Genomic DNA, 13590 nt, shown 5'->3' on the forward strand with positions numbered 1-13590 from the left:
TATGGCAGGTTTGTGCACTGGGATTGCCTTTCATTTTTTCAGTTGTTGAATTGGCTAAAAGCCCATTACTGACGGGTAACAGAAATTTGCTTATCGGTTTTGCATATATAGATTGGGCTGTTTGGTTCCAGAATATTTAAAACAATCTTTGAGTAATTTTCAGTAATTTAGTTTATTGTCACGTGTACCAAGGTACAGTGAAAAGCTTTTGTTGCGTGCTATACAGTCAGTGGAATGGCAATAAGTTATTGTAATCAAGTCATTCACAGTGTACGGGAATAATGTTTAGTACATGATAAAGCCAGTCTAAAGTCCGATCAAACATAGTCCGAGGGTCGCCAATGATGTAGACTGTATTGCAGTGCAGAGAGCCTGTGAGTTTAGAAGCGAGCAGCTGCTTTGGACAATATAGCTGAGAATATAATAAAGTTGGGGTCCATTGCAGGTCTGGGTGAGCGAGGCCTGGGGCTGTGGGAGAGTCAGAACGAGGGCCCACCCGCTGGTGCCAGTGCACGGTGGCCAGTGTGGAACACGCGGTGCGGACGGAGAACTGTGGTGAGAGGCAGTGGATGGAGTGTAGGTTCTTGAGATCTGGGTTGGGTCTGAACTGGGAGGCCTGGAACAGGCGCTGGAAGCCATAACACACAAGATGGTTGTTCATAAGTGATAGGAGCAGAGTTAGGCCATCATGTCTACTCCACCATTCAATCGTGGGCGATCTATCTCTCCCTCCTAACCCCATTCTCCTGCCTTCTCCCCGTAACCCCTGACATACAAGTGTTTTGAAGTGGTGAAATAAACCATTGTTTCACTTTATTGCCTTTGTAGTCTAGTTTCATACAATTTGAGTACTGCTTTTTAATCCCCAGCCTACCCAATTGTATTGTTTACCAAAAACATTCTTGCTATACGCATTAAAGTAGGTTATTGATCTTGGGAATGTTTTGCTGTTTCATTGCCTGTAGTCCTGGTCGCCTGATTATTGGCAGGTTATTTAAGCTATGACCAGGGTGCAGGAGAGGTAGTGGGAATGAGCTTTAAGGAGAGGTTGGACAGAGGTTTACAGCTGCTAGAAGTTCATAAAATGAGGGTAATGGGGGTGGGTGGAGAAACATTGGAACTTCTTTCCTAGGTGGGAATGTCAAATGCGAGAGGGTGGAGTTGTAAGGCCATAGGGGGCAAAGTTTAAACCAGAGCAATATTTTATTGACAGTGAATGGTGGTGGAGGCAGATGCGAGTGACATTTAAGATGGTGTTAGATGGACGTGGGAATTGAGGGATACAGATAACTAGCGGGCGAGAATGATTAGTTTAATTTGGCGTCATTCCAGCACAGACATTGGGGGCTGAAGAGCCTGTTCTTAATCTGTTCGGTTTTGTTATAAATATTTTGTGGGATTTTTAAATGCTTCTATTAAATCGCTTGCTAACCTTCTCCACTCTAAGGAGAACACCTGCTTCCTCTCCGGTGTGCCCGTGATCGGTAGTCCTTCATTCCTGGAAATATTCTCGTCAATATCTTCCGTCTCCTCTGCAAAGTTACTTTCTCTCATCAAAATATAACAATCATACTCCTAATCAAGTTGCAGGTTTTAGTACAGCCTTGTCAGCTTAAAGGATCAGCTTGAATACAAATGGCCATCTTTTGATAGTAGACGAAAATGTAAAGACAAATCGATTTGATGCATGAAAACAGGAAAGGCATGTACAAGTATTGCCAATGACTGCTTTGGCTACAGTGTTTTTAACACCCCCATCCCTTCTTTCCACCCCCCCTCCCACATTTGTTTATCTCACTGTTCAGGCCGTGGTGAAAAAGGACAGCTAGGACATGGCGACACCAAGCGCGGAGAAGTCCCCAAACTTATTGAAGCTCTCAAAGATCATACAATCGTCGCGGGAGCTTGCGGGCGTAACCACAGTCTCTGTTTAACAGGTAACCCTGAGAATGCATTGGCTTTGTAATTTATTTTTAATATAGAGAGAAAATACTCCATCTAGGCTCTGACTGGGCTAGGTTTAATGTCCGAGTGGCATATTCTACCTTAAATTGGCATTATGAATTTTAACGGATGCAGTGCTTAATATTTGGTTGTTTTGTGATTAGCTGTAAATAAGTCTCTTTCTGCATGTAGCATACAGATAGATGTAACTTTAGGAGACATTGTTACCTGCCAAGTTAACACCCGTGTCGGAAGGAACCTGCCTTCCACAGAACAGTTAGCATGAGTATTGTTACAGCACTCATCAATGTGAGGAGGGGCAGGTGTTAACTCAATGATAGACACAAAGCTGGAGTAACTCAGCGGGTTAGACAGTATCTCTGGGGGGAAAAAAGAAACAGGTGACATTTTCGGATTGAGACCTTTCTTCAGACAGGAGAAGGGACCTGACCCAAAATGTCACCTGTTTTCTCCAGAGATGCTGTCTGACCCGCTGAGTTACTCCAGCTTTTTGTTTCTATCTTCGAGTTAACACCTGCTCGTCCTCACATTGATAAGTGCTAACTGTTCTGTGGAAGGGAAGGCAGGCCGGATGATTTTGCAGGACTAATCCTTGAACAATTTTCCCTCTTCTACGATTTAGACAGCTCACTAAATGTAACAATGATAGCCCCCTCACAAAATGCCGTGGGGAAGATGTGAGACGGGCAGATGCCCCAGCCCTGCCTCCCTGACACTTTTCCAATTTGAAGACCGAATAAGGCTGAGTTTGTGGGAGGAAATTCTGTTTATGTCATCCTAAATATAATTGAGTGTGTCGATGTGTTTGATTCCTTGCTGAACCTTTCAGACTTTTCATCTGCATGGTGAACTGCTGTCTAATCCTGGTTTTGATTGATTTCAAGTCCTGTGGGTTTTAAGATCATCAAGGGCTTATAGTTGAAAGGTTACTGTGAATAGTCAATGATGTCCATTTCATTGCAGAGGAAGTGAAGCTGAGCATTTGATGTGGAGTCCAATGGCTGATAATTGCAGATTCTGCTTTAAGTCCCTGTATATTTGAACTGCCTGGCATTCATCTGGGTGCCACAGTGCAACGATAATATTTCGAACAAACATGGTTTGGATATTTGATATAGAACATGCAGTGTCTTGGTTCCTGACCTATGATACAAGGTTTTTTTTTGTTCACTTGGCTGTGCTTTGAGCTTCCATATGGCAGATCTGTTGACACAAGAAACTGCAGATGCTGATATACAAAAAAAGACAGTGCTGGAATAACTGGGCAGTTTCTCCGGAGAACATGGGCAATGTTTTGGGCTGGGACCCTTCTTCAGGCTCCGTTCTGTTATGGAGCAGTGCTGATTAAACTATTCCAGCCCATGAGGCTCTAAGGTGCTGGTCAGGCCGCATTTGGAATATTGTGAGCAATTTTGGGCACCATATCTGTGGAAGGACGTGCTGGCTCTGGAGAGGATCCAGAGAAGGTTTACAATAATGATCCCAAGAATTAGTAAATTAACCTATGATCAGCGTATGTCGGCACTGGGCCTGTACTCGCTGGAGTTTAGAAGTATGAGGGGGGACCTAATTGAAATATACAGAGGAGTGAAAGGCCTTTGATAGAGTGTATGTGGAGAGGTTGTTTCCACTAGTGGGAGAGGTCACAGCCTCAGAATTAAAGGACGTTCTTTTAGGAAGGAAATTAGGAGAATTTTTATTTAATCCGAGGGTGGTGAATCTGGAATTCTTTGCCATAGCAGGCTGTGAAGGCCGTCAGTGGATATTTTTAAGGAGGAGATAAATAGATTATTGATTAGTAGCGGTGTCAGTGGTTATGGGGAGAAGGCAGGAGAATGGGGTTAGGAGGGAGAGATAGATCAGCCATGATTGAATAGCGAAGTAGACTTGATGGGCCGAATGGCCTAATTCTACACACATTCATTATGACCGTATGTACCTTTGCTTTCCCTCTCTCTCGGTCCCTCCCCGACTAGATTTGTCTTGCTGATGAATTTTACTGATTGTATAACTCGTTGTCACCTTCCCCTCGGCCAACAATGAACCATTCTACATTTCCTTCATCATCGTCCCCTTTGATCTACATTTTCATACCTTACCCTTCCATATCTCTAGTCTTCCTCTCCCCTGACTGTCTGAAGAAGGGTCTCAACCCAAAACATCACCCATTAAATCTTTTCTCCAGCATTTTGTGCCTATCTTTGGTGTTAACCAGCATCTGCAGTCCCTTCCTACACCAGAGATCTTGGTTTTCACTTCTCTGCTCACAGTTGACATGGCTTGTAGGGTTGCTGTGTTTTCCCCATGCATACCTGGCCAAGCTAATGGAAAGGTTTGCTACTTGCTTATGTTTCGACTGAAAGGTGGTTTAGTGGTACAAAGAATTGTGTTTGTGGCCTTCTGGGTCTCACTGGGACTATACTGATGACATGCTGGATGTGAAGGGAGTTGGGATGAAAAATAGCAAATTAATCCTCGTGGGAAGAACTGCGTTTAACATAACACACGCATCCTAATGAAGTTATTGTGACAACTGTGAATGCACTAAACTATATACAACTTAAGAGAACTTTTTTTTTTTTTAATGCATGCTGTTTGTAATTGAGATCCTTGTATATAATCTAAATATCCAACTGCATGGGACTCCCATCAGAAAAGGGAGTGTTTCCCATCCTGCTCCACTGGAGTGGAATCAAAAAATAATTACCCTGCTGCAAAAAACAGCTTTATTTTTTATCCTACTAAGCCTGGCTGCTCATAGAGGTCATAGCCTCAGAATTAAAGGACGTTCCTTTAGGAAGTAGATGAAGAGGAATTTCTTCAGTCAGAACGTGGTAAATCTGTGAGAATTCATTGCCACGAAGGCTGTCGAGGCCAAGTCGATGGATATTTTTACGGCAGAAATAGATAGATTGTTAATTAGTACGGGTGTCAGGGGTTATGAGGAGAACACAGGAGAATGGGGTTAGGAGGGAGAGATAGATCAACCATGATTGCACAGTGGGTGCACAGAGTCTTTTACTCTTGCCCAGAGCAGGGAATCGAGGACCAGAGGACATTCAGATTCAGATTCAGATTCAGATTCAATTTTAATTGTCATTGTCATTGTCAGTGTACAGTACAGAGACAACAAAATGCATTTAGCATCTCCCTGGAAGAGCGACATAGCAAATGATTTGAATAAATAATAATAAGTGATAATAAGTGTCCGGGGGGTGGGGGGGTGAATGGCAGTCACCGAGGTACGTTGTTGAGTAGAGTGACAGCCGCCGGGAAGAAGCTGTTCCTGGACCTGCTGGTTCGGCAACGGAGAGACCTGTAGCGCCTCCCGGATGGTAGGAGGATAAACAGTCCATGGTTGGGGTGAGAGCAGTCCTTGGCGATGCTGAGCGCCCTCCGCAGACAACGCTTGCTTTGGACAGACTCAATGGAGGGGAGCGAGGAACCGGTGATGCGTTGGGCAATTTTCACCACCCTCTGCAATGCCTTCCGGTCGGAGACAGAGCAGTTGCCATACCATACTGTGATGCAGTTGGTAAGGATGCTCTCGATGGTGCAGCGGTAGAAGTTCACCAGGATCTGAGGAGACAGATGGACCTTCTTCAGTCTCCTCAGGAAGAAGAGACGCTGGTGAGCCTTCTTACATGGGTTTTAAGTGAAGGGGAAAAGATTTAATAAGAATCTGAGGGGTAACTTTTCCACGCAAAGTGTGGTAGATGTATGGAGCAAGCTGCCAGAGGAGGTAGTTGAGATGGGGACTATCCCAACATTTAAAAAACTGTTAGAGAGGTACATGAACAGGACAGGTTTGGAGGGATATGGACCAAATGCTGGCAGTTGGGACTAGTGTAGCTGGGACATGTTGGCCAGTGTGGGCAAGTTGTGCTGAGGGGGCTGTTTCCACACTATCACTCTATGAGTCTATGATTGAATGGTGACAGACTTAATGGGCCGAATGGACTAATTCTGCTCCTATCACATCACGTCATGCAGCTTAACAGTAGAGTTGAACTCCGCTGTCTGCTTGGTTGTTGGAAGCTGGCAGCTTCACAGTTGGGAGAGAGTGCCAGCAAGCATACCCGAAAAGCCATCGATCCAGTTTCTCCACAGATGCTGCCTGACCCACTGAGTTACTCCAGCACTTTGTGTAAACCGGCATCTGCAGTTCCTTGTTTCTACCAGTTCTAATACTGAAATTCTAAGTGAGTGTTGTGCAAAGAAGCTATTTTACTCCTATTGACTGCAGGCTGGTTTGTTTTTGGTTTGAAGGCAGTGATACTTTTGTTATCAACAAATGCATTACTAATTGTCTTCATTTTGTGTGCTTAGAAAATGGAACAGTTTTTGCCTTTGGTGAGAACAAAATGGGACAACTTGGCCTTGGAAACCAGACTGAAGCAGAGCCCTGCCCTGCACAGGTAAAGAATCTGAAGCACTCTTTTGGTGAATATGTCCCATTCAATGTTCTAAATCTCTTGTAATGGCTTGGTACAATGAATCACATTTCACAGGCTTTAATCATCCTTGTGGTACACTGCGTATAAACCTGTCGTTACGTGCTTTTATTGAATGTTAGGTATTTATGTATGATGGAGAGTGGGTGTTGCAAGGAAACATTACATCCTGGTCTAATATGAAGAGGCTGTGAAATAGTTATCGGAGGATAGGTCAGTGTTGGAGGAGCTTAGCAAGTCAGGCAGCATCTCGAGAGGGAATGGAGACGGGCAGTGTCTTGGGTCGGGGCCCTTCGTTGTGATAGGGAAGAAAGCCGGAGGAGAGAAGTTAGGGTGGGTCGAAACCCGGCAAGTGATAGGTGGATATGGGCGAGGTGGCTTTTATTGGCAGATTGGAGTTGGTGAAAAAGGCTATCGGTGAAACGGAGACAAAAGGTTGTTGGATAGGGGGGTGAGAGGAATGAAATGTAAATTTGGAAGGAGGAATGTGGATTTCCGGGGGGGGGGGGGGGGGGGGTATGGTTAATCGGCAACAGGGGACTCTGTGATAGGAGGTGAGTGTACAAAGGAGGGGAAAAGAATGGGGTGAGTGGAAGATGGTTGAAGACATCAGAATGGAGATATTTTGGTCACTTTGAAGCACCATTGAAACTGCCCTCCCTATGTTTGTAGTAGTTTAAAATGTGTTTTCTTTGGGGGTTTTTAACCGTATCCAAAGTAAATTCTGCTAAAACATTGTGGGGAAATAGCCATATGACTTTAGCAAACGGTAAAGCCAATGGCGATAACTAGTTTCTGCATTTGGTGATACCGACCAATGTTAACATGCTGTTAAAATGAAGTGGATGTAGATTTCTGCATTTGGAATAATGCATTGCCAAACCATTCTATTCCACTGACTGGGTAGCACGCATCGAAAGCTTTTCACTGTACCTCGCTACACGTGACAATAAACTAAACTTAAGTTAAAGCAGTATAATATTGACTTTGCATTTGGACAAGTATTTTCTAAGCCCCAGCATTGCACAATAGTTTTTTTTTTTCTTGTCCATGTTGCTGTTGACATTCCAGTGGGAATTTGCAATTCCCAAGTATGTTTTCCCACAATATTTACAAGTTTTGTTTATTTGCCGGGTGCTGAGTGCAAGGGGCGATCTGAGAATAGCAAAAAATCTGCAGCACAGGGTTAGTTGTGATGACAAGTGATTGAAAATGTCACCACAATTTCTACTTGTCAGCAAATAAAAAGATGCATGCTCAGCAAGGAAACTAATCCACAGAAAGACATTGTGGCTGTGGACAATAAAATAAATGTGCATTTTCAAAAGGTGCTGTAATGCTAACACTGGAGGCTGTCTCATCATCCAGTGGACTGATCATTTAGCTTGATTATTCTTGTCATTTTTCTTCCTTCAGATCATGTACAATGGCCAGCCAATTGTGAAAATAGCCTGTGGTGCAGAATTCAGTATGATCGCTGACTGCAAAGGAAACCTCTATTCCTTTGGCCACCCAGAGTATGGACAGCTTGGTACGTCTGCACAGTTGTGGAAACAAATGTATGCTTTAACACTTGATTTCTCTTCCAAAGCTTCCATTTTGCCACACGTTCAATTGGAAGGAACATAATAAGCCACTGCACGCAACTTAAAAAAAATAAAAATAAAAATCTTGGCAGATTTTTCATTGCATCTTGCTGTGTGCAATTCACCGTTGCAATACCCAACACGTTTCACAAATTTAAAAGTGATTTCATTGATTGTGAAGCACATCGGGCGATAAATTCCCTGATAGAATGAAGGTAATTGTAAATGCTTGTGTTCCATCAATGCCTCATTACTAAAATGTCCCATAAAATTGGCACATCATAGCATGGTGCATTGTATTGGACTCTTGTTGACTGAGGCAACGTGTTCCCCTTCATAAAACAAATATGGAATTCTGGCAACCTGAACTAAACAAGGTGTTCTAGAAATTCTTAGCGGTCAGGAAGTATTTAGGGACAGCAGAACTGAGCTTAAGATCAATGATCTTTCATCCAAACTAGTAAGGTTTTTTACTTTAAATGTTAGCAATATTTCTTTGACCGCGGATGCTGTCTGTTCTCTATTCCATTGGAGTTTTCTGCACGTTCTGACTTGGCAACACTTCTTGTCAATGAAAGTGAACAAATTGCTTGCGCTTGCACCACGGGGCACCTTGCCCACATTCAAAAACATGAAGTTTCATCCTCTGCCATTTTCCTGCTTGCCAATTATTTTTAATCTAGAGGCCATGAATGTTATTTTTAATCTAGAGGCCATGAATGTTTGCTCCTCTCCCTTCATAATGGGCCAGGTTTCTGTCTCCTGGGTCCTACATAGCAATGATTCCAAAGCGGTGATCGTTCAAGTGCATGTGTGTAAGACTTTGGTATGAAAGGGCTCTTTGATATGAATAAATAGTTTTATAATCTAAATAGAACCAGAGTCTAAATAGAGCAACAACCTAAATATACTTAAAAATAAGCAATGCTTTTGGAATATCAAAGACTAGAGGGCATAGCTTGAAGCTAAGAGAGGAAAAGCTGAAAGGAGACGTGCGAGTGAAGTATTTGCATAGAGGGTGGTGGGGCTTGGAATATGCTGCCGGGGGGGGGGGGGCAGAGACAATAGTGCTATTTAAGAGACTTTTAGATGGGCACATAGATATGCAAATAATGGAGGTGTATGAATGATGTGCAGGCTGATGAGATGAGTTTTGTTAGCACGCTTCAAATGCTTTTTGCTGGATCTCAGTGCAGGTGACGACAAACTAAACTTGTTTATCTTGGCATTGTGTTCAGCAGAGACACTGGCCACACAGACGCAGAGGGGCCTGTTCCTGTGTTGTACTTTTCCATGGACAATGGTAAGGCAGAATGCTGCCTAAAATCAACAAATGATTGTTCATAAAAGTACTGGTGAATTCCTGAAAAATCATTATTCAATGTGGCAGAAAAATGATGGAAATCCCATAGCACTGGTTATTTAGTAGTCATGTGTACCGAGGTACAATGAAAAGCTTTTCTGCTGACTGGCTAGCACGCAAAAAGACAATACATGATTCCAATCTATCCATGTACAGGGATCATGGTCAGGGAATATAGACACAATGCTTGAGTAACTCAGCGGGACGGGCAACATCTCTGGAGAAAAGGAATGGGTGAAGTTTCGGGTCGAGACCCTTCTTCAGATGTCTCTAGAATGATCTGGAGAATTCAATCTCCAGAGATGCTGCCTGTCCCGCTGAGTTACTCCAGCATTTTGTGTCTTATCTTTGGTTTATACCACCATCTCCAGTTCCTTCCTAAACATGATAAGGGAATAACGTTTTGTGCAAGGTAAAGCCAGGCAAAGTTATCAAGGGTTAGTCTGAGGGTCACCAAAGAGGTAGACAGTAGTACAGCACTGCTCCCTGGTTGTGATAGGATGCTAACGATATGCTTGTAAAATTGTCACTTCCTGTATGTCATGTTGTTACTTGCGAGTGGAGCACCAAGGCAAATTCCTTGTATGTGAACATACTTGGCCAATAAACTTATTCATTCACTTATTCCAAACAGGTCACAACTCTGATGGCAAGTTCATTGCCAGGGCGCAGAGAATTGAGTTTGACTGTGAGGTGGTGCCGCGACGGGTAGCCATCTTCCTGGAGAAGACAAAAGATGGTCAAATCCTGCCGGTGCCGAATGTTGTGGTCCGTGAGGTGGCCTGTGGAGCAAACCATACGGTATGAAACGATGATCAGCTTTTGGGACAGTCCTGCTGAACAAACCTGTGTGGCGTGCCCCCTCATCTGCATCAATATCAGCATCGCTTTCAGATGTCTTATCGGCAAGCCCTGTACTCAGCATCACTCTCTCGTAGATTTTAGTTTAGAGAACGGGTGCCTTGGCCCACTGAGTCCGTGCCGACCAGCGATCCCCGTACATTAACACTGTCCCTCACACTGGGGATAATTTTACATTTAATCCAAGAAAATAATTTGAGTGGAAACTGATTTAAGGAACAATTTACTCATTACCATTCATCTACGAGGACAAACGGGGGTAGCGCAGTGGTAGAGTTGCTGCCTTACAGCGCGAGAGACCCGCGTTCAATCCTGACTACAGGTGCTGTCTGTATGGAGTTTGTACGTTCTCCCCGTGACCTGCGTAAGTTTTTTCCGGGTGGTCCAGTTTCCTCCCACACTCCAAAGACGCACATGTTTGTTGGTTAATTGTCCCTTGTGTGTGTAGGATAGTGTTAGTGTGCCGGGATCACTGGTCAGTACAGAGTTGTTGGGCCGAAGGGTCTATTTCTGTGCTTTATCTCTAAACTCCTGAACAGTGTTTCTTTCTAATATCGCTTTTTTGCAGATTTTTCCCAGCCTTAATATTTTGGGTGGGGGAAGCTTATCTACTTTGCCCGGAGTTCATTTAATAGGCAGCTGTTTAGTAATTTCTGGTCAAGGGTTTGATCCTGAAATGTTAACGAGTCTTTTCTTCCTTTGTTCCCAGTTGCCGACGCACCTGCTGTGTCTGCTCACTGCCTTGTCTTTATGTCGAGTACAATCTTTTGCTTGCTGCTCTGTGTAACCCCAAGTGCTAATATTAATCACAGCTCACTTCACCTTCTCAGTAGTTGATGGCGCTTGCCCTTCTCTCAATGCCACAGTCAAAGCGGGTTGACTGCTCTGCTGTCGATCCTCATTTTACGGACGTGTCTGAAGATCGTTCTGCTGTAATCCTTGGGTGGATTAACGAGTGTGCGGCTATTGAGCTATATGAAATGATGAGAGGAATAGATTGGATAGATGCACAGAGTCTCTTGCCCAGAGTCGGGGAATCGAGGACCAGGTGACAAGTGTATGGTGAAGAGGAAAACATTTCATAGGAACCTGAAGGCTAACTTTTTCATGCAAAGGGTGGTGGGTGTATGGAACAAACTGCCAGAGAAGGCAGGTGAGGCCGGGATTTTAACAATGTTTAAACACTTAGACAGGTACATGGATGGGACAGGTTTGGAGGGTTAAGGACCAAACGTGAGCAGGTGGGACATGTGTGGGCAAGTTGGGCCGGAGAGCCTGTTTCCACACTGGATCGCTATGACCTTGCAAAGAGGAAGAATCGCTCCTTTTACTGATCAAGATGTGTGTTCCTTAGATTGCTCTTGACTCCCAGAAGAGGGTGTTCACTTGGGGCTTTGGAGGATATGGTCGCCTCGGGCACTCTGAGCAGAAGGATGAGATGGTCCCTCGTCTGGTTAAACTCTTTGACTTCCCTGGCCGTGGAGCTGTGCGGATCTGCGCTGGAAACACCTGCTCGTTTGCAGTCAATGAGATGGGTTAGTAAAGTGCATTGTCCTATTTTTATTGACTAGTTGTAAAGTTTACTGCTTCTGTATGTAATATGATTTAACCAGTGGCATGGGGCCATTTCTGACACTGTTACACTCATTGATATCTGGAAATTTGTTCCATGTGGGTCACTAATGTTCTTGTGATCCTTGAAGCTTTTTCTCTGGGTAAAATGTCTCATCATTTAGGGTGTATCCAGTTTCCACTTCAGAAATGTGTAGGAAGGAACTGCAAATACTGGTTTAAATCGAAGATTGACACAAAGCTGGAGTAATTCATTGGGTCGGGCAGCATTTCTGAAGAAAAGGAATCGGTGATATTCTGGGTCGTGGCCCTTCCTCAGACCTCCCAGAGTCTATGCCGACCATCGAATAAGGGTCTCGACCCTAAACGTCACCAATTCCTTTTCTCCAGAGGTGCTGCCCGACCCACTGAGTTACTCCAACTTTTTGTGTCTGTCTTCAGCTTCATCTAACTTGTTGTCCAAGCCTCTTCCTTTGCACATATTCGCTGCATTAATTGCTACATAATGGTTATTACATTTCAAAAGTAATTTGTTTTTAAAGTATAAACAGCCCAATATAAACATAAAATGTGTAGGAAAAAACTGCAGACGCTGGTAGTAGGGCAGACAAAATGTGTAGGAAATCCCGTTGAGTTACTCCAGCATTTTGTCTACCTTCAATATAAAGATAAGTTATCAATTCCATTCCCATACTTTGACCATGGCTGCTCAGTCTCTAAGCTTTTCCTAACTCTTGTATCTGCTTGAAGGAACAGATTGGAAACAAAAAATCTGTGTCCTTTAGAATAGAGATACAGCAGGGAAAGGCCCTTTGGCACGAAGGCAGACACAAAATGCTGGAGTAAGTCAGCGGGACAGACAGCATCTCTGGAGAGAAGGAATGGGCGGTGTTTCGGGTGAAGACCGTTCTTCGATGCCCTTTGGCACTCCAACCAGTGATCATCCTGGACATTAACAATAACACATACACCGGGGACATTGACAATTTTACCAAAGCCAATTAACCTACACAGCTGCACATCTTTGGAGTGGGGAATGAAACCGGAGCACCCAAAGAAAACCCACACAGTCACAGGTAAACGTGCAAACTCCGTACAGACAGCGGCCATTGTCGGGATTGAACCGGGATCTCTGGCGCTGTGAGGCAGCAACTCTACCACCCATCCTATTTTAACAAGATTGGAATAAAACACTGGGGCAATTGGATTCCCTTCACTTAATTAATCTTTTACATTTATTTTCTTGTTTCACTTTCCCCACAGGTGGCTTATTCTTCTGGGGTGCAACCAACACCTCTCGTGATTCCACAATGTACCCCAAAGTGGTGCAGGACCTGTGTGGGTGGAAGGTTCGAAGCCTTTCCAGTGGGTGAGTAGACAGCTGCAGGACGGCCAGGTCATTGAAGGGCCCCGACGCCCTCTTCACCGCGTTCCGCCAACCCCAAACTTTGTTCATTCCCTCCACAGATGCTACCTGATATGCTGAGTTTCTCCTGCAGTTCATTTTACACAGATAATGTTATATAGTCTGGCCTACCGGTATATTCCTAGCGTGCCAGAATATCTAAAGTATACAAAGGCGGATAACTGGCAAAAATAGCCTGGCCACGTTAAAAACGGAGAGTTACGCAAAGTTGGTGTCCGTAACAATGCAAAATGTCCCTGACAGCGGTTGGAGAGGCAATGTGAAGTGGCAGATAATCAAATGCATGGGTCAGTCCTGTGCATTGTGCAGGAGTTCCCCCCCAGCACAATCACCCAGTCTGTATTTGGGGTTCCTCCAATGTTG

At 44.1% G+C, this 13590-nt stretch overlaps 1 protein-coding gene across 1 annotated transcript in view; it reads left to right on the top strand.

Annotated features, from left to right (window-relative positions):
* The window catches only part of rcc2 (regulator of chromosome condensation 2), a 36728-nt gene that overhangs the window by 14210 nt on the left and 8928 nt on the right, over positions 1-13590 (top strand). The window contains exons 4-9 of the mRNA XM_033048450.1: positions 1806-1937; positions 6295-6383; positions 7836-7950; positions 10003-10169; positions 11584-11764; positions 13065-13170. Of these exons, the coding sequence (XP_032904341.1) occupies positions 1806-1937; positions 6295-6383; positions 7836-7950; positions 10003-10169; positions 11584-11764; positions 13065-13170 (790 nt within the window). The remainder of the gene's footprint in view (positions 1-1805; positions 1938-6294; positions 6384-7835; positions 7951-10002; positions 10170-11583; positions 11765-13064; positions 13171-13590) is intronic.

This window comes from Amblyraja radiata, chromosome 31 (assembly GCF_010909765.2).
Source record: "Amblyraja radiata isolate CabotCenter1 chromosome 31, sAmbRad1.1.pri, whole genome shotgun sequence".
Classification (NCBI taxonomy): Eukaryota; Metazoa; Chordata; class Chondrichthyes; order Rajiformes; family Rajidae; genus Amblyraja; species Amblyraja radiata.